Consider the following 27,298-nt stretch of genomic DNA (forward strand, 5'->3'; position numbering starts at 1 on the left):
TGAGAAGTAGAGTAGGAAGGCAAGGTAGAATTGAAGAGTGCAAAATCCACCAGTTAAAGGTTCAGGTGTGAGAGGAGGAGAAAGTGGAAAGTTCGGCCAGCATAAAGTAGGTGGGCCCTATAAGGATTCATTGTACGTGCTGCTTGCCATGCTCGCATTGGCAGGCAGCTTGCACAATTAAACCCTGCCCAGCATGCTTGCATGTTGGATAGGGTTTATTTGTTATTGTGAACACTGCTGACCATGCGCATGTCAGGCAGGGTTTAATTGTAATTGTGAATCCCGCTTTCCATGCGATATACAGACAAAAAGGCTGTCCTCAATCTGAACCCTAATCTAAATAACTCGCCCTACCACTATCTAGAAACAGTTAAAGTAAATGCCTGTTAGCTTGGCATGTTAGGATCTTTTAGCTGACCCCCTCCTCGGTTAACAGTTCTTGAAAACAAATGTTCATTAGAGTTCTCGGTATTTGGCCGTTGCCAACAGTCTCTTGCACAAAAGGTACTCTGATATGCTGTAGTTCATGACAATAGGATTCCCTTCTCAACCCTTTTCAAATTAACTGGTTTTATTTTCAGTCTTCCACAAACTTGGAGGTTTCACTGAAGTAGAAAAAGTGTACTTTTCTCATCCACTGTCAAATACTCGGGGTGTATCTTGTTAGTGCACTTTCAAGGGCAACAATGCCTCTTCTCGGGGTTGTATTCAACGTACATGCTATGGTTAACTTTCTTTCATGGACCTCCTGGCCCACTTAGTTGTACTTATCTTCCCCGCTTATGACCTTCACTGGGCCCTCTAGCACCTTGGCTTAATCCCTGCTGAACTATTTTCTAAGATTTAATATCTGTCTCGTTTATATGTTTGCCTTGGTTCACGTGGGCTCACCAGTGTTTCTCTTCTGTCTGCGTCTCTCGGGGTGCAAGCAGAAAACTTAGTTTGGTCAGCATTCCTGGGCTTGGCAAAGTTCTGCGAGATTCTCGCCACCACATACACTCTGTGGTCCCGTCTCCAGGCAGCGCTGATCCTGCTCTGTGCATCTCCAACCCAACTGATTGACTCAACATCAGCTGGTCTCCCCCTCCAGGTGAGGATTAAAAGGTCTGTATATGGGTCTCTGTACTGAGAGTCACTCCCACTGAGATCCATCTTGCCCAAACCCCTATGGAGGGTCTTGTATAGCCTGCTCACCTCCATAGTCTCAATGGGTGTGGGGCCCCGCTGGGGAGAAGGGACAAATACCCTGGATTTGTCACAATATATAACTCTAAAGTACAGATGGCCAAGCAACGTCAGAATAAATAAGGTACTGAATCTGGAAGAAATAATGTAGTCTTGTCCAACTACTGAAATACCATCTTTCTGTCATTTGAGATATGACCATTGACTATGACCTAACATATGTTTTACTATCTCTTTTCTCTCACATTTTTCCCTCTTGATTGATCCTCTGTTTATGTACTTTGATAACAGTTCAATGTAATTTGCCTAAACAAAGCCTTGAAAAAGAGCCGTAGGTTTGAAACACGCGTTGACTCGGGTTAGAAGGCTAACAAACTTTAGGACAAGCGTCTATGGAATTGAAAAAAGTGGATTATGCATTTTGGGCACATGCATTCTTTAATTGGGGGCATGAATTGGCTAGGAGACTTATGACTTTCAGGGCCAGTTGGTCTATGAAATATTACATTTTTGGGATAAATGAATGTTTGAATACATGCAATCAACATCATTTAAAGGAGTGGCTTATGCACAGCTAGGAGACTAATTAACTTTAGGCCAAGTGTTTAAGGAATTGACAAAGTGAATTATGAATTTGGAGGACATGAATGCCTTAATTTTGGGGTTTTGAATTTAAGAAAATGAGAATAAAGGCATCCTATAAAATAAAACTGATTATGTTTTATATACAACTATCGGCACCACCCGGCGTTACACGGGTCTGTAGCTGATATGCACATGGGGGTCTGCTTTAGCCATTTGTATGTTTTATTATGTCATAACTTCCTATTTTAGAAAAATGGCAAAATCGTCAGTCTCCCGAAATTGCCTATACTGATAGCACAGGGCGAATGTGTGGGGTTGATCAAATGTCACTATTGCAATTACACCCCATAATGGTATGCCAACCTTGTGTTCTAACATCCTAGTATTGGAAAAGTCGCAAAATCGGCACTCTCCCGAAATCAATGATACTCATAGCACAGGTCCGGTCCCAGCCTTATGCAGGGCGAATGGGTGGGGTTGGTCAGATTTCAATATCGCCAATACACCCCAGACTGGTATGCTGACCTTGGACCGACATTTCAGCCCACCAACTGTCATGGGGCTGGAGCCAACAATGGCAAAATCATCAATCTGCTAAAATCGCCCCTACTGACTGAACAGAGCCGGACCCGCCCTATGCAGGGCGAATGGGTGGGGTTAGTCAAATTTCACTATCGCCATTACACACCAGACTGGTATGCCGACCTTGGACCGACATTTCAGCCCACCAACTGTCATGGGGCTGGAGCCAACCCCGAACAAATAAATAAAGAATAATTCTTCCAAAAGAACATGAGTAATTTGTTTGCTCCGGTTCCCCCAGAGCTAACCTGTTTTCCCAGGTAAACAAATGTTCACAAATCTGATAGCACAGGGCTGGACCCTGTCCTGTGCAGGGCAAATGGGTGGGGTTGGTCAGATTTCACCATCGCCGGTACACCCTAGACTGATATGCTGACCATGGGCCAAAACTTCAGCCCACCAACTGTTGTGAGGCTGGAGACAACCTTGTCAAAATCGTCAATCTCCTGAAATCACCCATACTGATGTGCAGGCCGAATGGGTGGGGTTGGTCCAATGTCACTATCGCCAGTACACCACAGACTGGTATGCCGACCGTGGGCCAACTTTTCAGCCCACCAACTGTTATGGGGTTGGAGCCAACCCTGAACATACAAACAAACATTCCCAAATAGATATATATATAGATTGGGATACTGCGCGACTGCACGTTGAATCTTATCTATGTATCAACATCAAGCTGGGCTCACATAGCCAGCAAGCAAGTCATAACAAAAGATTTGTATCAGAAAACGGAGCCATCACAATAAAACACAAAGGTAGAACAAAACTATTAATTGCAATAGAGGCACTAGAAGCAGGAAAGGAGTCAAATGACAACGTCATTGAGCAACTGAACGACACAGAATAGTGCATCCAGATTGTCCTGATCCTTAAAGCAAGGACACAGACGCTGAAGCTATGCATAGATTTAAGAAGCCTAAAATAGACAGGTGATGTACAAAAATGCTCAACTTCAAACATCTTGAACGTTGTGTTATCTTTAAATGGGATGAGGTCCCTCATGGCAATGGACCTGGGAAGTGCCTATGACCATGTTAAAATGCAGCTGAACACCAGATATCTAACAGCTTTCATCGACTCCAGTACTTCAAGTTCTTCTAGTATAAAAAGACAGATTTTTAGCCCCTGTTAAGATGCCCCTGTCTTTCAGAGACTAATGACCATCCACCTAAGGGAAATTAAGTATTTATTTATTTAGTTTTTATTTATTGGATATTTATAATGCGCCTATACAGCAAAAGGTGTTTCAAAGCAACAAGACAAAAGGGGGGGGTGGGGTGGCCAGGGATGACAACAACAGTCCTACTAGGCCTTGTGTCATTCGGATTGTGCAAGTGCAGTAACAAGAAGCGACGGGGAGATAGGAGGGGGAAGTGCCGGTCAGGGCTGGAAGGCCCATGGGTTATGCGAGTGCCAAGGTGAGGTCAGGTGGACAAGTGCCAGGGGAATGCAGAGAGTGCAGGGGAAAGAAGGTCAGCGTGCTAATTGCGAGGGACAGGGCTGGAAGGGCTTAATGGGGAGCATGCTCAGCCAGGCTAGTGCAGGGGGAGGAAGACCAGAAGGGCAAGTGCGCATTAAGGGGGGGGAAGTGCAGGGGTAGACTGATCTAGGAGTGCCTGGTGCCCAGTAAGAATCTGAAGGAACCAGGCAGAGTGGACACTAGCAGGAGAGGGGAAGAGGGAAGGAGGAAGAGAAAAGGAGGGTCTTGAGAAGCTTCCAAAACTTAAGGAGATCCGGATCAAGTCTGAGAGGGGCATGGAGGACATTCCAGAGGGAAGCTTCTGTGGAAGAGAGAGATCTACCCCCCAATCTCTGCTTGGAAAAGCATCTGATCTGCAGAGAGTTGGAGTTAGAAGACCGAAGGGCTTGAGAAGGGAGGTATTTAAGGAGAGAGAGTTGGATGTGGCAGGGTCTCGGGCCTCAGAAAGCCTTTTGGATGATGCAGAGGTTCTTGAACCTGATCCTCACAGCAACCGGGAGCCAGTGGAGAGATTGTAGGGCTGGAGAGATGCAGTCCCTGGGCTTGAGGCCAAGGATAAGTATTGCAGTCCTTTTCTGGATTAGCTGAAGGGGGCAAAGTGGGGAGTTAGGCAGATTAAGGAAGAGGATATTGCAGTAGTCCAGCCTGGAGAGGACCAGAGCTCTGGAGACATTGAGTTTCTGGGGGCAAGTGAGGAAAGGGTTAATGCCTCTGAGGTGGTCAAGATGAAAGTGGGTCTTCTTGGCAAGGTCCATGATGTGAGGAGAGAAGGAGAGAAAGGAGTTGAAGATGACACCAAGGATTTTTGCCTCAAAGGAGGGTGACTAGAGGGGGCCACTGGAGGGAGGCCAGAGTGTAGGAGGGAAGGAGGAAGCTGCGGTGCCAATGAGAAGGATCTCGGTCTTACTGGCCTTAACGCAGAGATCATTAGCAGTGTACCATGCCTGAAGAGCACGAAGATAGTCAGTAATGAGAAAGGAAGAGGAGGCAGTGCAGAGAAGCTTGAAGGAGAGCTGCATGTCATCCACATAACACTGGAAGTTAGGAGAAAAGACGGAGATCAGATGGGCTAGAGGGGCAAGGTAGATGTTGAAAAGCTATGGTGAGAGGAAAGAGCCCTGATGGACACCAGAGGTGGAGAGTGAGATGGAGGAGAGAAAAGGGCCCAGTTGAACCTGGGAAGGTCGGTCAGAGAGGAAGGAGGTGAACCAGTCCAGAACCACGTCCATGATGCCAAGTAATTAAATACTTTCAAGATGGCATCCTTGTGCACAGACACTTGATTAAAGCACACAAGGTCACACTGGACACAGTCCTGACTGACTTGAAGATTGCATGTTGTGACTGCAAAAACAAATGAAATTCCAGCAAACACAGCTTGACTACCTGGGCTGTTAAATATCATAAGGTGTCGAGCTTGAAAGACAGTCTGGTGAAATTCATGTTGGATGTTCCTCTACCTGAAGACAGAACACTAAAATTTTTCATGGCCATGGCACAGTACCACTCCAAATTCGTCTAAAGACGTCTCCATTACATCTGAGCGCCACAGAGGGAGTTCCCTAAATGCTGTCCAAGGAGGGAGAAGCCGCATTTGGGAACCTGAAGAATGAGACTGCCAAAGTGCACCACGCTGCAGTCCACCTCATTAGAGCACTCTCAAATTCAACCGTGTGCTTCCAACACTGCACTGGCTTCGCTGGCTCCCCCTCCCCACCAGGATCATATCCAAAACTGCATTTAGCTAATGCCAACATAATTGGCGGCTAAACTCCACATCAAGGTTCTTGCACCTCACATAGAAAAACTATTAAAAGGTTGGAGTCTAAGCTAACCAGAAAAAAGAAGCAAGACGTCCTTCTCCTGCCAGTACGACGTTCATTCATCGCCCTTTTTTTTTGCTGCATTTTTAGCCGAAAATGTTTGCTGTAAAAAATCATCTGAAAACATAGGGGGAGCATATAAGGGTAAGGGTGGGGTGGTGTATAGGGAATAAATAATAGGAGAGGGTGGGATTGGGGAGGACATCCCCCACCACCCAAATAAAAAAAAAATTAGATGATTTTTGGCAAAACATTTTCTGCCAAAAAAGCAGTGGAAAAAAAACTCGGGATGAATGAACAAAGAACCCTCCTGCCACGCTCTGAACATTTGGAACTCCATCCCATACGATGCTCAAAGTGCCCCCACCATCCTGCAGTTCTGAAAAGCACTAAAGACGCAGCTCTCAACAATACCCGTGGAACAAATAAAAATCCCTTCTTCCCTCCACCAACTGCTCTATAAAATGCCGAGCCCAACGCTGGCCCCCTCCTGATGTAATGTGCTCTGCTGCTGATGAGTCAGGTGTACACTATAAGCCATTACAATGAATAAATAAATTCAGCCTGCCTGCACCCATTTGGCCTTGATTTACATACCATATTGTCGGTTGATTGTAATAAATGCATATTGGGAGCTTCACTTGTGCAAAAGGACAGGATGTTTGAGTAATTGGTTTTGCATCAAAGTTTCTCACTGAAAAAAAAGATATTACTCTGTTATTGAGAAAGAAATGCATATGCAGAGCTTTCATGTAGCCGTGTGTGAGAAGGTCATCCAGTCTTGTGTTTTTCTTTTTAGATTCTGGGACGTTTATTCTTTCCCATTTGAAGTATAGGAAAACTACAAGTCAGATAATTATTAAACCGGGATTGGATGGCCTTCTCTGTGTGTATGTTTGTGTGTGTATATATATATATATATATATATATATATATATATATATATATATATATATATATACAGTGAATCATGAGTTAAAGTGCAGTTAAGTTTACCAGATTTAACGCAACAAAACCCTTGAAATTCAGCAGATGTCAAGACCAGCTTAACTCAGCGCGCTCCTGTTGTTGTCCCCCGTAATGTCATGTCACCCTTAATGTCATTGTTTATGTCATTGTGAATCCCTTCTCTTATATGTATGTGGGCTTTGCAACGGGAATGCGCTGAGTTAAGCTGATCATGACTTCCCACATCCCACATCTGCTGAATTTCAAGCCTTTGGCCGCGCCCACTGTTTATTTTAAAGCACTATTGGGTCCCTAGTCGTAGGCACAGCCTTTGGCTGTGTCCATTGTACATGTTCCACCAATATGTTTCTTTTGTGCCCACTCGGTGGCCGTGGCCACTATACATGTCATGTACAATATACACTATTCACATCATTCTTAATAACGTTTTCATTTTATGGCGAATTGTTCCCAACATTTCCATTTTGGGGTAGCCCTTGTCAATATTTTGGTTTAGAAAATGTCATCCAAATCCATCCAGCAAGTCAAATGTTATTAGCCTCTCTGCTGCAAAGCACCAATACTGATATAAAGGTTTTAAGGCGCAAGGGGCACCCTGTTCTCTGTCGAATATTTTACTACTGGATGGATTTTCCCCAAACGAGAAATTAGGTCAATGCGTTGTGCCCAAATTGCTTCTTATTTGGTCCAAATCTGCCAATCGGTTTTCACGCTACGGCTGTTCAAAAACGGCCCTTTTTCTCTATGGGAAAAAGAATGCGAGTAGGCTAAAAACAGCATTTTTATGTTTTCTTAATAATGTTTTTATTTTCTAACGAATCATTCCCAGTTTAGTTGGGACTCTTGATAAACTGTTTGTTTGGAATATTTCATTCAAATCCATCCAGCAAGTCAAACGTTGTTAGCCTCGCTAAGCCTCTGTGCTGTAAATTATATAAAGGTTTTAAGGAGGAGGGGGCCCACCCTTCTCTGACAAATATTGTAAAAAAATACTGGATGGATTTACCCCAAACGAGTCAAGAAATGTAAGCTTTGTGCCCAAGTTGTTTCTTAGTTGATCCCAATCTGCCTACGGCTGTTAAAAAAATTCACTTTTTCTATATGGGAAAATGAATGGGCTGAAAACTGTGAAACTGTGGTGCTTTGTTTTCTTAGTAACTTTATCATTTCATAACGTATTGTTCCCAAAATGTGTACTTTGGGAGGGAGGGGGGAGGGGGTTTGACAAATGTTTCATTTTTAACATTTCACCAAATCCATCTAGCAAGTCAAAAGGTATTAGCACTAGAATTTTGGGGAAAGATTTCTGCTTTTTCATTTCTGAAAATCCTGCCAGCCTCTCTGCTGCAACGTATGGGAGATGCAGCTATAATTTTGGGAGAACCGGGCACCACTTCCCCTTCAAATATGTGAAAAACGCCTGGATGCAAGAACCCCAGACCCGGCCTGGAAACTGAGTAAAAGCTTCATGCCCAAGTTGTTACGTATTTGGTCCAGCCGTTTTGGTTGTGCACTGATCTTTCCCAAAACTTCCAGTCTGGGTGGGGATGGGGAGCACCGAGTACAATTTGCACTGCAACCTTTCAGCCATATCCGTCATAGGAGCATTTAAGACAAAGGTTATTAGCGTTTCATTTATGCAGACGACATGTTATTGTTAAGAATCCCAAAAAGAACCTGCAACCCATGGTCCAAGTGGTACAGCGTTTGGTGAGCTATCTGGGCTCAAAATTAACTGGGACAAATCCAAGGTGCTCCCCCAAACATCGGCACTCGGCAGGTAGATGTCGGTGAGGCCTTTAGGTTGTGTAACAGTAAAAACATCAACAATATCACTATATACTGAAAATGACTTGATGACTTGAAAATACTTGGCCATTTGGAGAGTAGGATGGAGGCCTGGATTCTACTCCCTCTATCTCAGGCTTTTGGACATGTTTAAGATGGATGATGGTTAGACTGGTATGGGTGGGCAAAGAAGCTAGGATCTCATATGATGTTCTGACACAACCTTATGAAAGAGGCAGACTGGACTACCCCAATTGTTTATATATTACTTGGCAGCCCAGGTACAATACAGAGGGCCTCATTACGAATTTGCCTGCATCCTGGCTGTATTAACGCCAGGATTCTTGCAATCGGAATTGTCGTTATCAGCACTTGGTCTGCTGGAATTATGGTGCTGGTAAGGGTGCTAAATCCCCATTCCATGGAGTCTCGTAGGACTCCATGGAATGGGGATTTTGCTGCCATTACCGGCAACGGTATTACCGTGCCAGTAATACAGGCAGTTTTTTGCCATAGGGTCAGATTTTGTAGTTGGCCGGTCCGGTAAAAGTGGTGGTATACAGTATTACTGGCACTTTTACTGTGTACCGGCCAACTTGTAATGAGGCCCACTAGCGTGTCGTGGTGGTCCCTTTCCCTGGAATTGCCTCATGTGGCATTGGAGAGGGCTACCTCATACCCAGATGATCTAAAATCGATTTTATTGGGGAAGAGATGACCGGTTGGGAAACATGTACAAACAGTGGATAACATGTGTATAGCATGGGACAAGGTCACGGCCCTGACAGGGGAAGAATATCTATATGCACCAGTCTATTCTAGGGTGGCATACCTAAAGATCTTTCAAATTAATTTTGAGCGACTTAGGATTTACACCTTGAGTGATATGATACAGGAAGGGAGATTCATTACATGGGAACAGTTAAAGGGGTGAGGGGATTAGAATGCAGTTACCATGCTACTGTATTATAGATTTAGGGAGGTGCTGCGAGTCAGGTGGGTGAGCTATCCAGGAGAGCCAGTGATATCCCAGCTAGTACGGTACGTGGCCGAACCCCCTAGGTATACAAAACCGGTTTCATCATTATATTACATGTTAAAAAGGCTTAGAGTAGAAAGGGAGACTAAATCCAGGTTAAAGTGGAATAGGGCATTGGGAGTTGCCCTATCTGACTCGCAGCGGAGAATAGTATGTATGCAGACACAATGGTTATCTATGAATAATAGATTTCTTCTGACTCATTTCAAATACCTTTATCAAATATATTACACTCCACTGCAGTTACAGAAGTACTATCCCAACAGAACATCACATGTAATAGATGTCCCCGGAACCCGGCAGATTTTACACATGTGGTATGGGAGTGCACGTATATATGCATATTCTGGGCTCAAATCTTATCGGCTATGGGCGGGATGGTTTCACATCAGGTGCAAGTAGATCCTGCGACATAGCTACTAGTTATTGTGGTAGTGCCTGACAGAACTGCTTTATTTACTCGGGTAGAAGACAGACATGGGGTTTTCAGATGCGGGGGAGCACACGGGGGGGGATGCAAATAGATATCGGGATGGAACAGTGAATGCTGTGTATTTGGTTTGGTTAAATGTATAATTATGTAATATGGAAAAATAATCAAAACAAATGCAAAACAAAATACAAAAACAAGATGTATATCATATTGTCTAGACACATACAAACATTCAGCTCACTTCCATTAAATTAAGACACCTCCCTTCCAAGGACCTATCACTCCCTTTACTAACTAACCTGCCTAAACCGAAGAATGTCTGCAACTTATCCCCCCATCATGACATGGGCCTCTTTAAGAAAGCTTTCTCCATCTCTTCATGTTATGACCATCCACCAAGTCCATGACCCCTGCTTATCACCACCCTGCAATTACACCTTTCTTCCCCCGCCGTGTCCATCCGCATTGCCGTATTGTATCACCCTAAAGCACTTGTCTCTCTTAACACCTGTTTAATACTACTATGTGTTATTGCCTATACTCCATTTATGGATTTCTACTGCACTTACCTGAACGCTCTCTCATGCTTGTGATTGATCAGTTGTTCCTTTACCCATTCCAACTCTTGCTTAGGAGATGCCATTAAATGATTCGTTTGTAGTTAGCGCCTTTCAAATCACATATACATCAATAAATATTTAGGTCCTAACTAGGGGGTCCAGGGGCTGTAAGCACTGTGGATTTAGGTCCCAGAGACACATGGGCAAAGCTTTATTTTTCCCAGCACTCTGAGCTCCCAGGGGTGGGAGGGAGACAGTAGAGGACAGATGGAGGAGAACAAGTCTGTGAGCAGACCCGACTCAATGGGATCTGGTTTTCTAGAGGAAGGACCAATGCAGGATAAAGATGCAGGAGACTGGAAGTGTGTAGAAGGGATCCTGAACATACTGGCTTTCATTTCTGTGCAAGCTCCTAGTTGCATAGTTGCATATGAGAATGCCCTGCGAAGACGTAAGTCTCCCTGTTGGTTTGCGACGAAAAACACATGCAACAAAAGTGTCTCTGCATCTGAACATTATTCCCAGACCTACTGTTGTCCATCTGGTTCTTTTTCTTCTGAGCAATGTATCCTCTTCCCCACAATATATGATTGGAACAGTGGTCTTCAAACTGTGGAGATCGCCCTCGTACAGGGACCTGAAGGATAGCTAGGTAGGGTGTGAGGCTCTTCAAAAAGAGGGTACAGTGACTGCTGTCAATAGAAAATATAAGCAGAAATGGCATCTGGGGGGCCTGGCAACACTATTTTTACTTATAGGGGGGCTAGAAAATGATATTATTACTCAAGGGGGCTCACCATAAGAAAGTTGGAATACCACTGGATTGGACGTAGGGTACTGTTGCCTCTTCATGCCCCTCAAGGAGATCCCACTGTTCTTTTTTTGTTAGCTTTATATGGAGAGACACAATTTTGAAAACTGTATGAACAAACATCAGCAAAACCAATCATTTGGGCTTTGCTTAAAGGAAAGGTGGGGAAACTGAGTGTTACATACCACATCTCATTAATATATACTAGCTGTTCCTGGCGTAACATATGCTGTTATAGCATATCTTAAAGGTCAATATCAGTCGGTAATTCATAGAGTCACTTCTGTTCCCCTTCTTAAATCTCAGAATTACCACTGACCGCTTCCAGGAAGGGGGCGTAGGTCCCTCTGACTTATTAACGGTCATTGAAAAGGCTAAATGTATCAGATGGATTGAGAGGTAAGCACGGTATAAGAACGGTGTCCATGTTCCATCATTCACACAGGCCTCTATGATGTGTCTTTGTTGATGTGAAATTGTCAACCTTGTTCCATTGCAGAGTCCCTGTGATGGCATAAAATTGCATAGCAGCATAATTACAGCGCAAAAAGGTCTGTGCTTAGAGTGGCACAGCTTCACCTCACTGATGAGGCCCGGCTAGGATGAAATACGTGTCTGGGGTTGCTGTTGGTACTCTTGTTCAGAGGAGAATTGCCTAGCATTTTGTTGCAGCACTGCTCTTGTGGGTGGGACAAAGACTGATATGCAAATGGATATATCTCCTCTGTGGAAGGTACAGTGAGCTAAAACGGGATTGTAGACCATCCCGAGTGGGCACCTTCCCATAGAACAGGCTATTTGGCTATGTTCGTCCTCGGTAGAGGGGCTCCCAGACCTTTTGGTGCATTTTTAGGAACTGTGGTATTCACCCTAAGTCACCCACGGTAATCCAGACGTGGACCCATTGCTCACTGTGCTTAGAGAGGCACATCTTCACCTATTGGTATTGCTATTGGTACACTTGTTCAGAGAAGAGTTGCTTAGCATTTCTGTGCTGGACTGTCATACCGCGGTGCTGGAGCATCTGGAGGTGTTGGCGGCTGGGATAGATGTTCCACTATGCTACGCTTGGAAGTGCCACTAATGGTCTAGTTGCCGATCCAAGATGGCCACCCACTGTTTTTCACGGCTCCCGATCGGCAGTGCTTCGCATTGCAAACCTTCCTCTCTCCAGGTAAAATGCTGTTTCTGTCTCTCTCTTGCTTACCCCTCCCGCCTTCGCTTGACCCTGCTTTGGCTTACTTGCTTACCGCTCTCCTCACTCCTGGCAATCCCTGCTCCTTGCTCTCTGCTTCATAACCCTTTATTTTCACTACGGTTCTTCTTCGGACTTCCAGTTGCTGCTTTATTTACTTTCCTGGACTTCGGCTAATCATCATAGGCAAGACACATCCTTGTCTCTGGGGTTTTTTCTTAGCCTGAAGGCTTTTTCCCTGTTTGGGTTGTTCCCCAGGGCGTCACCGACCTTGATTTGTTTCTTGAATCGAGAGCAGTGGCCTCCAATGGGGATAGACCTTATCTCCACTCCAGCAGAAGGACTGTAAAGGAGAAAAAGAAGAAGGTGAAAGACACCTTGTTGGACTCAGCAGGTGAGGACATTAAGGAGTCCAAGGTTAAACTTTAGATGGACTGCTCTTGTGGGTGGGACAAAGACTGATATGCAAATGGATATTTCTCCTCTGTGAAAGGTACAGTGAGCTAAAATGTGGTTGTACACCCTTCCGAGTGGGCACCTTCCCATAGAACAGGTTATTTGGCCATGTTTGTCCTCGTTAGAGGAGCTTCCAGACCTTTTGTGCAGCATAATTACAGCACCTACTTTAGTTTTAGCTCATGAGGAGGCATTCGTCCTACAGCGTTTTGCTCTTTAGAGACTGAAATGTTGAGCCGGTAATTAACTGTTCATTGACACTGGAACTGCCGTGCCCGGTGTGAAGAGAAGTGGGGATGGAAAGAAGTAACTTGAAAATATTCTGAATGTTTACGATAGTGGAAGGTGAAGGTTACCGCTAGACCATGTTCATTGAGTTTGTTGAAATGATAGCTATTGTTGAAGTGGGTGTACTTTGCCGTTTGGATAGCAGAGGGCAACCTAATACTGATAAATTGTATCTGTATGTTGAAATAATAGCTGTTGTTGAAGAGGGTGCACTTTGCCATTTGGATAGCAGAGGGCAACCTAACACTGATGAATTGCATCCCCTGAGTACGGAAGCTTACGTGTGCGTTTTACATATATAGATAGATGCCCATTGCTCCCTGTGGTTCTATGTATGCACTATAACTCTCTAGTCTTTTTGGGTGGTACTAATTTGTCTTATATGAGCCTAAGCTAATTGGGACCACAAAGCATCACACATGAGCCACAATGTTTTGAGCCACAACATTGTATCCTCAAACTATGTAGAATCACTGTATGCTGCTAAAACGCCACCTATTAATAGAAAAATAAGCAAATGAAAGACATTGGGCTTCATTGCCGGACTCGTAAAATATTACCGGCTCCTGACTTCCCAGTGCCACTGGGAGATTACAAGTCCGGCGGCCCGGGAAGTCAGGCCCCGGTAAAATCTAAGTCCCCATTCAAATAAAGTCCCGTAGGACTCTATGGGAGTGGAGACTTGGAAGCGCCGGCACCGTTGTTAACGGTGCCAGTGCTTCAGTGACCGGTCTGCCTACCGTGGCCGCTGCGCCCGGCAGGGTCAGACCTGTCAGGCACAGCGGCTCTGGCAGGCAGACTCCTAGTTTGCCGGTCCGGAAACAAGGGTGCCAGTAAGCTTAGCGGCACACTTGTTTCTGGACCGGCAAACTTGTAATGAGGCCCATTGTCTGCTTCCACAATGCCATCCTTACATTTCTACACATTAGATATTCGTAAGCGAATCAAAACTAAAATCATTTGCCATGATTCATAAAGATTTGCACTAGAGAAAATCAGTATAATTTCAGATTTTCACATGCTATCATCAACTGGTGGAAATGTGGACATTTCTTGAGCATCTCTGAGACGCCCTTGAGCTAATCTTTGTGAATCAGATTTGCACATGTGAATCTCAGTGACGCACCAGTCACCTCAGGTTGGCTGCACTTTTTCGACTGTGAATTAGGTATAAATTAGCAGGTGCATATGGTAGCAGCTCCAGCGAAAATCTTTGTGAATCTGGTCTATTATATTACTGTTATTACACTTAGTTGTTTTCAGAGTCAAATTGAAAACTGGGGACAGGAAAGCACATTGGCACTATTACAGATCTCACTAAGAAAAAGCAACAAAGCAAAAGGCACAGTAAATATTTGCAGTGGCTTTCCCAGACCTCAATACATAATGCCAAAGTTAAGGTGTTAAAACAATCAGAACATGGACTTTTTACTTACGAGGGGTGCGGCTTGCTTTATCCCACTGCCGTGTGAGTAGCGGCTGTTCATAGACAGCTTGTACTGAATTGCATCTGTCAGCTTGTTCACAATTCGCTCCTGGGCAGCTTCAGAAACATCCTGCAGGATAGGAAGACAAAACTGTTATTATTTGCTTCCCTGAATCTGTGCACACCGAGCTGGTTGGTGGGATAATTTCAATGGCAGGGTGGGATGACTTCTTTGGCAGCAGCATCATAAAAGATTTTCAGAGAGCAGATGACGCACTCAAATTACCTTTGAAAAGTAAACAAAATAAAATAAGATTAGGGAAGACCCAAAATGCCCAGAACTATGGTCTGATAACTTTTTCAATCCTTGAAGTAGAGTTTGCACCATACTCTAAATATGTCTACTGTGGATGCAATTATGTGTATAACTTGTGTGACAAGACAAAATTCACTGCTTGACTCTGCAGACTGCTGAGAGAGTGTGGCTCCTTTGGCTGAGTGCCAACCCCAACTTGGTGGATGATGGCTTAGGAGCAGAATGGGAGAATCACCAATTAAGACATTTGGGAGCTGGGGAGCTGGGGCGCTGATGCGCAAGCTGCCTGATGCATCCTGCTGTGTGAGCTCCTGCGAGAGCCAGGGCCGCAAATTTCCAAACTCTGACAAAAAATGCCCGATTCGCACTGAAATTGAGGTGGAAGTCATCTGGAGGTGCTGACCCCACCAAGGCCCAAAATCGGACAAATCCACGGAGGGATTCCTGAAATACGGCGAGCTGAGTGTGGAGCCACGTGCAACGTGAGATCAATGCCGGCGAGGACAAGAGATCTGGGGCACAGTAGCGACCGACCCACTGGCGCTCAGACAAGAACGCGTGGCGGAGCTTCTGGCCTGTGTCCGGGGATCGGACAGAAAGAGAGGACCTTCCGTCTCAGAAAAAGTAGACCCTCTGTCTCGCCTCCGACAACAGTGGCCGCTCCAGGTTCCTCCCATCGAGCGCCTGCGGGCCACACAGCTACAGTACCAGAGGCCGAAGTACGGACTCCTCCTTGAGAGCAGTAAGACACGCGCTAGGCGGTGCCTGCCCTGCACCCAAGGCACTGTGTGACAAAGACAATAGAATAAACACTTTGGTCAGCTGGAAAATCCTTAAACTGTAACTCAGCCGCCAAGGTCGCTATAATCCGTGACACAACATGCAGCGCCCCCCTGGGATCTCCCCCGCCCTCTTGTGATGGGGCTTCCCGTGCCTCGGGCTGCCCTGTACTAGAACCAAAGCATACGCATACAATGAGACTCGGACACGCACGTCTGGTCGTTCCAGGGTCCCTGCGGCAACTGCCTCGCGGGCGGTCTTTATTTCTTACGCGCATGCACCACCACAACGAGACTAGCACCTGCGCACATGCATTACGGACGTAACATCCCTTTTTTTCTTCAAACAAAAACAACAACTTATAACTGCAACACATTCACAGGTCCACCATGAACGTTACAAACATTAACTTTCGGAATAGTGTCTCATGGGCCACGGGCAGTCACCTGTTCACTCGCCTGAATCTAGAGTGTAATCTTTGAGCCAAACAGGTATGGCGCGGCCTTGTCGCGCCGGGTACCGCCTTTCCGCCTGCGAGCTGAGCGGTGGGGTCCCAACTGTCGGTGGTGGATCCACGGATGGGTCACCCTCCGGTACCTCCGCATCTTCCTCCTGCTGCATAGGCCTCGTAGGATCTGCTTCGGGAGGCCGGCTGTCAAATCTTTTGAAGAAGGACTGATTTCGGGTGATGGTTCCTCGTGCATTCGACGCAGTGATCATAGATCCTTTGACATGGGTGACAGTTTCCCCTCTGGCCTGCGGTTGCGTACCAGTACCGAGTCTCCAACCGCTATGTCCTTTTCTCGCAGTACCCTCCGTTCGTTCTCCTTGGCATTGTGGGCTTCTCGTTCCCTTTTCACCCCTCAGACATCTCCCAAACAGAGCCTCGGCCGGAGCCACGCCGGTGGACTGATGCGGTGTCGAACTATATTCTCAAAAAAAACTCAAATAGGGTTCTCTTCAGTTCCACCCCACTGTTGGCCGCTATGCGGAATACCTTATTGAGGGTCCTCATGAGCCTTTCAGCCTCCCCATTCGCCCTGGGCCACAGCGGCGACACCTTCCGATGTTGTATGCCCCTTTCTCTCAGATACTGTGCAAATTGGTTCCCAGTGAATGGTGGCCCATTGTCCGAGCAGAGGATTTCGGGGAGGCCATGCGTGGCGAACATCTTTTCCAAAGCAAGGATCGTGTGATCTGTGGCATGTGAGTCAACTAGTTCCACCTCCGGATACCTCGACCATTGGTCTACTGCCACTAAAAAGTACATGCCCCTCCCGGTTGACCCAAAGTCAGTGTGGACGGTGCCCCACGGCTTCTCGCTTCGTTCCATTGAATTTATCGGGGGTGCTCTTTCTACGGGGCTGGCTGCCTGGCACGACAAACACCCTCTTACATGCCGTTCAACTAGGGTTTCCAGATCCGGGAACCAAACCTTTGTGCGCAGCCTCGCCTTCGTCTTCGCCACTCCCTGATGTCCGGTGTGTGCCAATTCTATGACTCGGGCTCTTAGCGACCAGGGTACCACAATTTGCCGGCCTCTTAGTAGCAACCCATCTTCTGAAGTGGAGAGTTCATTGCGGATTTTCCACAGTGCCTGAAGATCCTTCTGGGCTCTGTCCTCCCTCCTTGTATTGTTCTGCAGAACGCCTCTCCAATCGCCACTCTGAATTGCAGCTCTCATGATTTTAAACACCTCGTCATCTGCCGATTCTTGTGCCATCTGATTTCTATCCAACGCCACTGGCATGGCAACTGCCACGACATTATGTACGAATTCTTTGCACTCTGCCACATCTCCCTGATCACCTTCCCTCTCCCTGTTAGGATGACGGGACAAGTACTCCGCTGGATTGTTCGTCCCTGGACGGTACACCAATTTGACCCCGTATTCAATGAGGGCCAGCATCCACCGTTCAGTCCTGGGAGGAGGTTTCGAGGATGCACCCGCTAGGATTGGAAGAAGCGGTTTGTGATCCGTGATGACAGTAACCGGTTTCCCAAGAATGTACAACTTGAAATGTCTGCAGCCCCATAAGATGGCCAGGGCCTCTCTCTCTATCTGAGAGTAGCGACCTTCAGTCTCCGTGAGGGCTTTACTCGCATATGCGATAGGTAGCATCTCGCCTCTCACGTCCTTCTGCATCAGCACAGCTCCTAAGCCCACCGGACTGGCGTCTACAAACACCTCGGACTCTGCTGTACGATCAAAATACGCCACTGTGTCTTGATCTGACAATGCCTTCTTGATATCATCGAACGCATCTTGTTCTTTGGTACCCCAGACCCAAACAGCGTCATTTTTCGTGAGGGCGCGGAGGGGTTCAGAAAGGGACGCCAAACCCTTGATGAAGCGACCGCAGTAATTCACCATCCCCAGAAAACTGCGGACTTCGGTCGGCGATTGGGGGGGTGCAGCCTCGATGATGTCTTTAACTTTGTCCGGATCCGGGGATACACTGTTGCCATGAAACACAAAGCCAAAGAACTCAATGCGATCTCTGAAGAATTCGCATTTTTCCCAGTGTAAAGTAAGTCCAAGATCTTTCAGTCTCTGCAGGGTTGCTTCTAGACGCTTCAGGTGTTCGGCATGTGTGGTGGCAAAAACCAAGATATCGTCACTCATATTTATCACTCCCCTTAGACCCGCCAAGGCACCCCTGATGGCATATTAAACACCTCAGCTGCTGAGGAAATCCCAAAGCTGAGGCGCTTAAACTGGTACAGACCCTCGTGTGTTGTAATGTACCTTGAGTCCGCAGTAACTCCAGCTGGTGATATCCTGCTCTTAAATCAAGTTTCGAGAATATCCTGGCACCCTACAGTTCACTGATGATATCATCTATAGTGGGGGTCAGGTGGCGTTCTCTCTTGATGGCCGCATTGGGCAACCACATGTCCACGCAGATGCAAACCTTGCCCGGTTGTTTGGGGCTTAAGTGCCACCACGATTGGCGAGACCCAAGGAGTCGGCCCTTCCACCCTTTCAATGATATCTATATCGATCAGTGCTTTGAGTTCCTCTTCAACCTGGGACCGAAGATGGAATGGAATTCGTCTGTGTTTCAATGCTGTTGGGCGGATCGTTTCATCTATGTGCAGCCACACTGGTTCCGCTTTTAGTCGACCAATCCCTTGAAACATACTCTCAAATCTCTCCAAAAGTGAGTCTACATCACCTTGATAAATTGCACACGCAAAATGGACCAGATCTAATGCTTCCGAGGCCGCACAACTCAACAGGGACTGCAGGCTAACATCCGTGACGAAGAACCTTGCCTTGATTGTCTTTCCTTCAAGGGCTACGGGAGCTACAAACACCACTTTGATTGTCAGGGGAGTGTCACCCCCGAACGTGAAAATCTTCGCCCTCGAATGGTCCTATGGAGGCGTCCTGGGAGGGCCTTGTAGTGTTCGGTAGCCAGCACACATACTGATGCCCCAGTGTCTATTAGTACCTGGGTGGGGACTCCTTGAATGTTGACCACACACATCGGTTGTCAGCGTTTTCTCGCCCCGGTCGCCAAACTTGAAATGAAAAAGACTTCTTCATGATCTTCCTCCTCCTCTGCGATGTTGAGTCTTTGGACATCCTGTTCCTCTGCAGCGACACTTCGTTGTTTTCTATATCCACCGCTTACCCTCGCGGGTCCCTGTGTGTGGCAACTGGGGCAGCCGCTCTGCACATCCGGGCATAGTGTCCTGGCGTGTTGCATCTTCCACAGGTCCTCGATTTGGCTGGACAGTCTTCCGAATGCGGCAAATCATATCCACAATACTGACAGATGACCGTATTGCCTTGGGGAGATGTCGGTTACTGCCTCTTTTGGTTCCACCTCGACTTTGTCTGGGACTGTCTCCCAACCGCAAAAGCTTCCTCGAGCTTGGCTGGGCGTGCGGCAGCGTCCATTTTAGCCCCTCTACTCTCTGCAAATTCGTAAACCCTTCCACTGTCCAAAATTTGTGCCAGCGACATGCCTGGCTCTCTCAAGACCTGCCTCCGCAGTTTCCCTGAGTTGCACCCTTGGATCAGTTGATGTCGGACCATTAAATCGGCATCCGTCCATCTGCACGTGGTGGCTAGCTGTCTCAAACGTGCACAGAATTGATCTAATGTCTCTTCATCGTGCTGCTTTTCTCCACACATGACAAACCTGTCAAAGTCTACGTTAGATAAGGGGATAAAATGATCCCATAGCGCGGTTTTGACCGCATCGTAGTTTACCACCGGTAAGGTGAGTGACTCATATATGCGCAGTACCTCTGTGCCCACCGAGTACAACAGCGTCGCCACTTTGGCATCATCATCTGTTTCTCCGGTGGCGGCGAAAAACATGTCCAGTTTTTTTATCCAGAGGAGCCATCTCGGGCCTAGGTTCGAGGGAGGCCCCGAGGTGTCAAACTCTTGCATTGGTTGTAATGAGCCATGCTGCCTTCTCACCACCCTGACTGTTCCAGAGGTCTCTCCGTCGCTGTCCGTCATGTTCACAGGTCACACAGGCACCTCAGACTGTGTTAGAGGCCGCAAACCTGGCTATATCCGTGTCCGACGTAGGGCGACTGCAGAACGTCCAAAAATTCAGGGATTGTCTATCGCAGTGTTTAGACAGCGCACGAGCACCCTCGTGGGCAGCAACCGCCTTAAACACCATAAACAAAATGGCCGCCGTCACTCGTGTGAGGATCGTGGCGCACGTGAGATGAAATACCCATAACGACACGATTGTACGTGCCGGGCGTTTTTCTCCTCGTGTCCCGCTTCGTCGCCAGTGTGATGGGGCTTCCCGTGCCTCGGGCCGCCCTGTACTAGAACCAAAGCATACGCATGCAATGAGACTCGGATACGCACGTCTGGTCGTTCCAGGGTCCCGGCAGCAACTGCCTCGCGGGCCGTTTTTATTTCTTACGCGCATGCGCCATCACAACAAGGCTAGCACCTGCGCACATGCATTATGGACGTAACACCTCTGAGGGGGGTACTGCCTCCCTGGTATGAATATTAGAGGGCTTCCTTAAGAATTACCCCCGTGAACAGTAACACCATGCCAGCTAGTAGGGCGCACTCGGGACCGGGCGGGGGACCGGCTATTGAACCAAGGGTAATGCATTTCTTGGCAAACAAATCCTGGGACACGCTGCTGGAAATTTGGCGAGTCAAAGCACGCCTGAGCACATAATTGCCTGGCTGCCATCAACGGCCCGCACAGAAGTCACCCCAAATTATTAACACCCACGACAACACACAAGGGCAAATTGTGTTGCGCTGGTGAACCCGCCCCCGCGCTGCACAACACATGAGACACCCAAGCCAAAGTGGAGGGGTTGGGACCTGGTATTCCTGTATGGAGCTCTGATCTCCGCATTATACGTTCAGCCGGGACTGGTCACAGAGGAATTCAGATATACGGACAAAGAGGTGAAGCAGTGTGGGAGCTCTTCACCTTATCCCATATCATGGACCACAGAGGAGGAGCTAAGATTACAGCTTGTGAAATCCCCAGTACAGTGACACATCTAATCTGCTACGCAACGGAACGGTGCACATCATGGAGCTCCCTCAGATAAAAGACTTTAAATTCCTATACAACGGGCCTCGGTCCTATAAAGAAACTACACCAACAAATTCCCCTTGCAAAGCGCACAATACCTTTGTAGTTACATCTTCACGGCAGGCCACCGGGGAGAAGCGAATAAGGTGGCGCCACAGAAAGAACGGCACTCTACATGTTAAACGAGTGCGCTCCACGAAGGGATCCAGGTCCTTCCACGGGAAGGCAACAGGCAACAGCAACATCAAATGGCACGGAACGCTGCAGCCAGGAGTTCTCAGGGACCAACTGTGCCTTCCTTGGAAAGGGGAAAGACCTGGTACAACACCAACACCAACAAGACGTCTTGCAGGCGCACGTCTTAGAGACACTAACTAGAGAAATGGGTTTTGGGTGGTATGGCTAAGACACATGAGAATGGGATCACGTTGTTAAACTGGAATGTATGAGGGTTGGGGGCACCAGTTAAGAGGAAAATAATATCATATATTAACAGACTGGGACCCCAAATAGTGTTCCTTCAAGAGACCCATCTATTGGGGCATCAGGCAGAGAAGATAGCCCCGGGCTGGGGCACCCAACACCACAACACGTCGTACTCTAGCAAGGCACGTGGAGTGTTGACTTTGATACACAGATCGATCCTGTTTACACACTACAGAACAGATAGTGACCCCGCGGGCTGCTACGTACTGGTTCATGGCAGACTGGCAGAGGATATGATATGATATGGCATTTATAACGTGCCTATACACAAGTGTTTCAAGGCGTGACGAGGCAAGGGAGGGGGAACAAAGGGAGGACATACAAAGATCCTACTAGGCCAGGTATCATTCAGATCGTGCAAGTGCATGGGATGGGGGTAAAGGACAGTGCAGTACATGGGAATAGGTGGGTGAGCTATCCAGGTGAGCCAGTGATATCTCAGCTAGTACAGTATGTGGTCGAACCCCCTAGGTATACAAAACCGACTGACACTGCAAGCGGACGACATCCAAAGGAGCAGGCCAAAAAAAGGGTAGAGGAGCCATAGACAAATATACGACAGTGGTCAAAACAGGAAACATGGCAGATGAGACAACATAACAGACTCTCCAAAACACAGCCAATACGGCGGCACCGACCATGGACCCTCAGGCTGTTCTCACAGCAATGCAGCAGGGATTCACGGCCCTGAACAAGTTAGATGGAATTACTGCAAACATGGCAACCATCAAGAATCAGCTAGAAAAAGCAACTAGTTGCATCACGTAGGTAGAGACCCGTATCAGTATGGCGTGGGATGGATTAGAAGTGCTACGTAACACAGTGACAGAGATGATGAAGAACCTGGGAACAGTGAGGCTTAAATGTGAGGACTTGGAGGACAGGTCACGACGCAACAACATTTGCATAATTGGCATGCCGGAGGAGGCCCTCAAGGGCCCAATGGAGCCAGCAGCCGAGAAGGGGCTCAGGGACCTGCTTGGGGACCCTGAATGGTCACCCATGTTCATCGTGGAAAGAGCACATAGGTCACTGGCACTACGACCTAAGCCGGGCGCTTACCCCAGACCCATCATCGCGAAACTGATAAACTACAGGGATAGAGACCTGGTACTGAGAGTTTCAAGAGACAAACAAGAACTAAGACTGGACTCAACGTGATACGGATATTCCCGGACTATACACTTGCAGCTCAGCAGGAGAGACTCTCCTTCTTGGGAGTTAAGAAAATGCTACGTGACCGGAAAGTCCCTTATGCAATGTTGTACCCGGCAAGACTCTGTATACAGCACAATAAGACATACTTTTTCACGTTTCCCGAGGAAGCAGCCAGCTTTGTAGAAGCAAATATCCCGACACAACATAAACAAACATCGAACCCTGCGGAAACCACACCAAGCAGGCCACCATAGCACACACAGGCAAGGAGAAGACGCATCACAGAGGACAACGACAAATATAGAATACTAGGGAGAAGCACCCTGAACTAAATGATACCCAGATAAGATCTCGAACGATGTGCATAGAGGATGCCATCATGTTCATTATGTGTATAAGTATGTGGAGTTAAGCTCGGAGACAGGTGGATGCTGAAACAATAATTTAATCACTGGTTGAAGGATAGCGTTATGTTTAAGGGAATTACTATCAAGTCCTCCCGGTTAACTTCACCTGTGTCTTGGTCTTCCAAAATATAACGACGTTAGTCCTGGTCTGGTCTTATCTTGAGGTGTCCGGATAGGCCCACCACTCTGGTTCTCCCCTCTCTCCTTTCTCCGTGTCCTGTGGAATGAGAGCAACCCATTAGTTTGGTTTGGCGCCCTTTTATCATAACACGAGGTTTCAAACCCCCTCCAATCACTGGGAGCCTGGGCTAACCCCCTTCTCATTGGTTCCTGGGACGTTGTCCCGCCTCCCTTAAAGGTTGCCGCCCCGGGCTGTCGCCATTCCCGTTTCCCTTGAGGTGGTGAGGGTTCACGTTGGCCATGCGGCCGTGGCCGCGTGGTGTAAGGACGCATCCGGACGATGGGCGTCCTTCTCCAGCCACATGTAGTCCTGGCACCATCAGAAGGAGCACGGATGCGGCGATCCGGTCGCTGCTCTCCTGCGTCCCGGCACCACCGCGAGCATGGCTCCCCGTTCCCTGGACCGGGGTGGAACCCAGGTGAGTGTTCCGCGGGCCCGCCGCGGCTGTCCACAGAGGCTTCTCTCGCGGCTTCGCCGCGGCTGTCTATAGCGGCTCTTTCCGCAGCGTCGCCGCGGCTGCCAGCAGCGCGGCTGTCCGCGGCGGCTTCCCCCTTCCTTGCTACAACGGGAAGGGCGGGCATGGATAGGAGGGCGGGCATGCCACCAGGGTGTCCAGCGTCTCCGGGCTCGTGCGGGTTGAGTGCACGCCGCGGCACCACCCGAGGCATGACTCCACACATCCCCACCCCGATCCCAGGCCGTTCGGGCCAGGGTGAGCATCTAGACAGATAGTCCGCCACTAGCTGGAACCTGGCAGGTCTTTGCAACGTGATGAAGTCGAAAGGCTGAAGGGAGAGAAACCAGCAGAGAACCCTCTGGTTAGTGTCCTTATGCTGAGCCAGCCACTGGAGTGGGGCATGGTCGGTATACAGGGTGAACCTGCGACCCAGCAGATAATACCGGAGTGAGTCAACGGCCCACTTGATGGCCAAGCACTCCTTCTCAATGGTCGAGTAAGCCGCCTCGTGGGGCAACAGCTTCCGACTGATGAAGCACACCGGTTGCAGATCCCCTCTGGTCTCCTGCGACAGTACAGCTCCTAGGCCCTGGTTGGAGGCGTCTGTCTGTAAAAAGAAATGTTTCTGGAAGTCCGGACAGCAGAGGACCGGGTTTGACGTGATCCGTCGCTTCAGGTCCGCTATGGCGTTCAAGGCACTTGGGTTGTTGGTCAGATTGGGATTTCCCTTGAGCCTTAACGCGTCTGTCAAAGGTGCGGCCACCGAGGAGAAGTCAGGGATGAATCTCCTGTAATACCCGATCAACCCCAGGAATGCTCGTATTTGTTTCCTGTTGGTGGGAGTCAGTATATCGCGTATAGCCTGGGTTTTGGACAACTGAGGTTTAAGCACTCCCCCACCCACTATGTGGCCCAGATATTTGGTTTCGTGGGTTCCCATCGTAGTCTTCTTGGGGTTGATATGTAACCCTGCCCTCTGTAAATCAGCTACTACTAGTTCCAGATGGTCCAGATGCGACCCCCAGGATTGGCTGTACACGACAATGTCGTCCAGGTAAGCAGCAGCGTATCCAGCATGCGGTCTTAGTATGGCAGGTTCAGATACGAGCAGGGGACGTCTCAGCGTTGTGTAGATTCCGCAGCAGCGGAAGTTGAGTTGAGGACGTCCCAAACGCAGTGAACCCGCACAGTTTGTTACCACAGCAGGGCAACGGAGCGGCTGTGTGTATTTCAGCCAAATGTACACTACTCACTTCAGACCTGGGAATGCCAAGTGTACGAATCGTGTGAGAGTGACAATGACTCGTAATACAACACAACCTGACGGCTGTTACAGAGCAAGACTCCTGGGTAGGCTGGTCAGTCTGCTGGATGGCCAAGAGACACTTCCGAATGCTTACGTGCAGGAGATGGTGAAGATGCCGAAAATAGTTGTTCCCACTATTCCAAGGGATCGAAGTACCAGTACAGGCCTTCTCGTTCGATCAGAGGTAGAAAGGGTTTCACAAAGCACAGCAGTGCAGAGGAGCAGTCCTTCAGCGGGTCACCAGCGATTCCTCGGTTCAGCCTCGTGGTTGCAGGATACTTGGCTCCTGTATTCCTTCGTTCGTGAGAATTCAGGAGATCGACATGGTAGTGGTGTTTCCAGCCCCCTCTTATCCACGGTTCCCTTCGCGCCAAAACGGAGGGGATCCAATGGGAGATCTGCTCACAAAACACTCACACCATACGTGGACCTATCACGGACCACGGAGGTCCCAGGCATTCACACCACCATAGACTCTCTGGCACCCAGGATGTGTATTGGGACCAGACATCCCAGCCCACATCCTGGAGGCACACACAAGGCCTGTAGAAGCCCGCGAAAGCATCTGTGTTTTGCGGGAAAGTACATGCCCAAATAAGGAAGGCCCCGAGTCGGCTCGACCTGGGGGAAGGTGAAGGGGGCAAGACGGTCAGCGGACAGGACAAAGAGCCTCGTGGTCTGGCCATTTTGGGAGCCAGGCCACCATTTTGGGCAAAGCGCGTGAAACGTGCTTAAACGCCAAAAGGGGCTCAAAAACACAAGAAACGATCGCTGCCACCAGTCCCGTCCGTGATTCACTTGCACCATTCATTTACAATCCAAAGAGAGTATCTAGGGCCTGTAGAAGACTAGAGACCCAAGAGAGCCGTAACTTAGCTTACAGTGCCCTCTTGTGCCATGTTGCGCGAAAGCTGCAACATGATGAAGAAACTACGGAAAACAACGTTTCCCGGTACTGACTGTCTTAAGGGCAAGTCAGTTTCCCTGTAAGAATGGAGCGAAAGCCCAGAGGAGTGCGGCAGAGAGCTGCACTTCTCTGGCAAAGTCTAGATCAGGGTGAAAACAACAGCAAAAAGTTTAGGGGTTGCCACATGGAAGGAAAATTACCCACAATTAAGAAATCTTTCCTAACAGTAAACTCAGTGGGAGTGTGGGGGGGGCTGTGCTGTGGGGGGGGGGGGATTTTAATTGTGTGTTAAACCCAAACATAGATAGATCAGACACTAATATAGACACACCCACTTCGGCTGCAAAGGCATTGCAGTCATTATTGGCAGATTTTGGGCTGGACGATGCATGGAGGGCACGCCATCCACAAGATAGACAATAGTCACACTATGCGGCCCACAGGGCCTATATACTATACTAGACTATGGGCCTCATTACACGGTAGGCGGTGAGCCATGGCGCTATTAGCGCCATGGCTCATGCCGGTAAAATACCGGCACCCCCTTGGCGGAAAGAGGATTTACCGCCCCATTCCAAGGTTGGAGGGGCGGTAAATCCCCTTTCCGCCATTGCCCTTCCCCATTCCCATTTCTGCCCCATAGGGCTCTATGGGAATGGGGAAGGTGCTAATTACGGCACCGCAATTTTGCGGTGCCGTAATTAGCTCCGAGGTCCCTTAGCGGGTTGGATTTTAACGCCTGCAAAAAGCAGGTGTTAAATCCCCCAACCCGCAAAGGGACCTCGTAGTAAGGCGGTAAGGATTTACCGGTACCGGTATTTTACCGGTACCGGTAAATCCTTACCGCCATCCGTGTAATGAGGCCCTATGTGTTTGCCACGCATGAATTAATGCCTGAAATAACGCATGCAGAATACAAAGCAAGGGTCCTCTCAGACCACTCGCCACTGACGGTAGTGTGGCAATACCGACCCCTGCGGGGAAGGATACCCACATGGCGCTTGCACGCAGAGGCGTTGAAAGATAATGTATTCAAGGAGGATATGCGAGAGGAAATAATATGTTATTTTGAGATAAACAATGGCAGTGTTAAGTCAGCGGGCACACTCTGGGAAGCCTTCAAGGTGG

General features: G+C 48.1%; 1 protein-coding gene across 2 annotated transcripts in view; it reads right to left on the bottom strand.

Moving 5' to 3' along the window:
• The window catches only part of TTC24 (tetratricopeptide repeat domain 24), a 639,301-nt gene that overhangs the window by 222,731 nt on the left and 389,272 nt on the right, over positions 1 to 27,298 (bottom strand). For both annotated transcript variants that reach the window (XM_069607144.1, XM_069607145.1), the window contains one exon: positions 14,634 to 14,753. In XM_069607144.1, coding sequence (XP_069463245.1) covers positions 14,634 to 14,753 — 120 coding nt within the window. The remainder of the gene's footprint in view (positions 1 to 14,633; positions 14,754 to 27,298) is intronic.

Source organism: Ambystoma mexicanum, chromosome 1p, assembly GCF_040938575.1.
Source record: "Ambystoma mexicanum isolate Mex_15411 chromosome 1p, UKY_AmexF1_1, whole genome shotgun sequence".
NCBI classification, from domain to species: Eukaryota; Metazoa; Chordata; class Amphibia; order Caudata; family Ambystomatidae; genus Ambystoma; species Ambystoma mexicanum.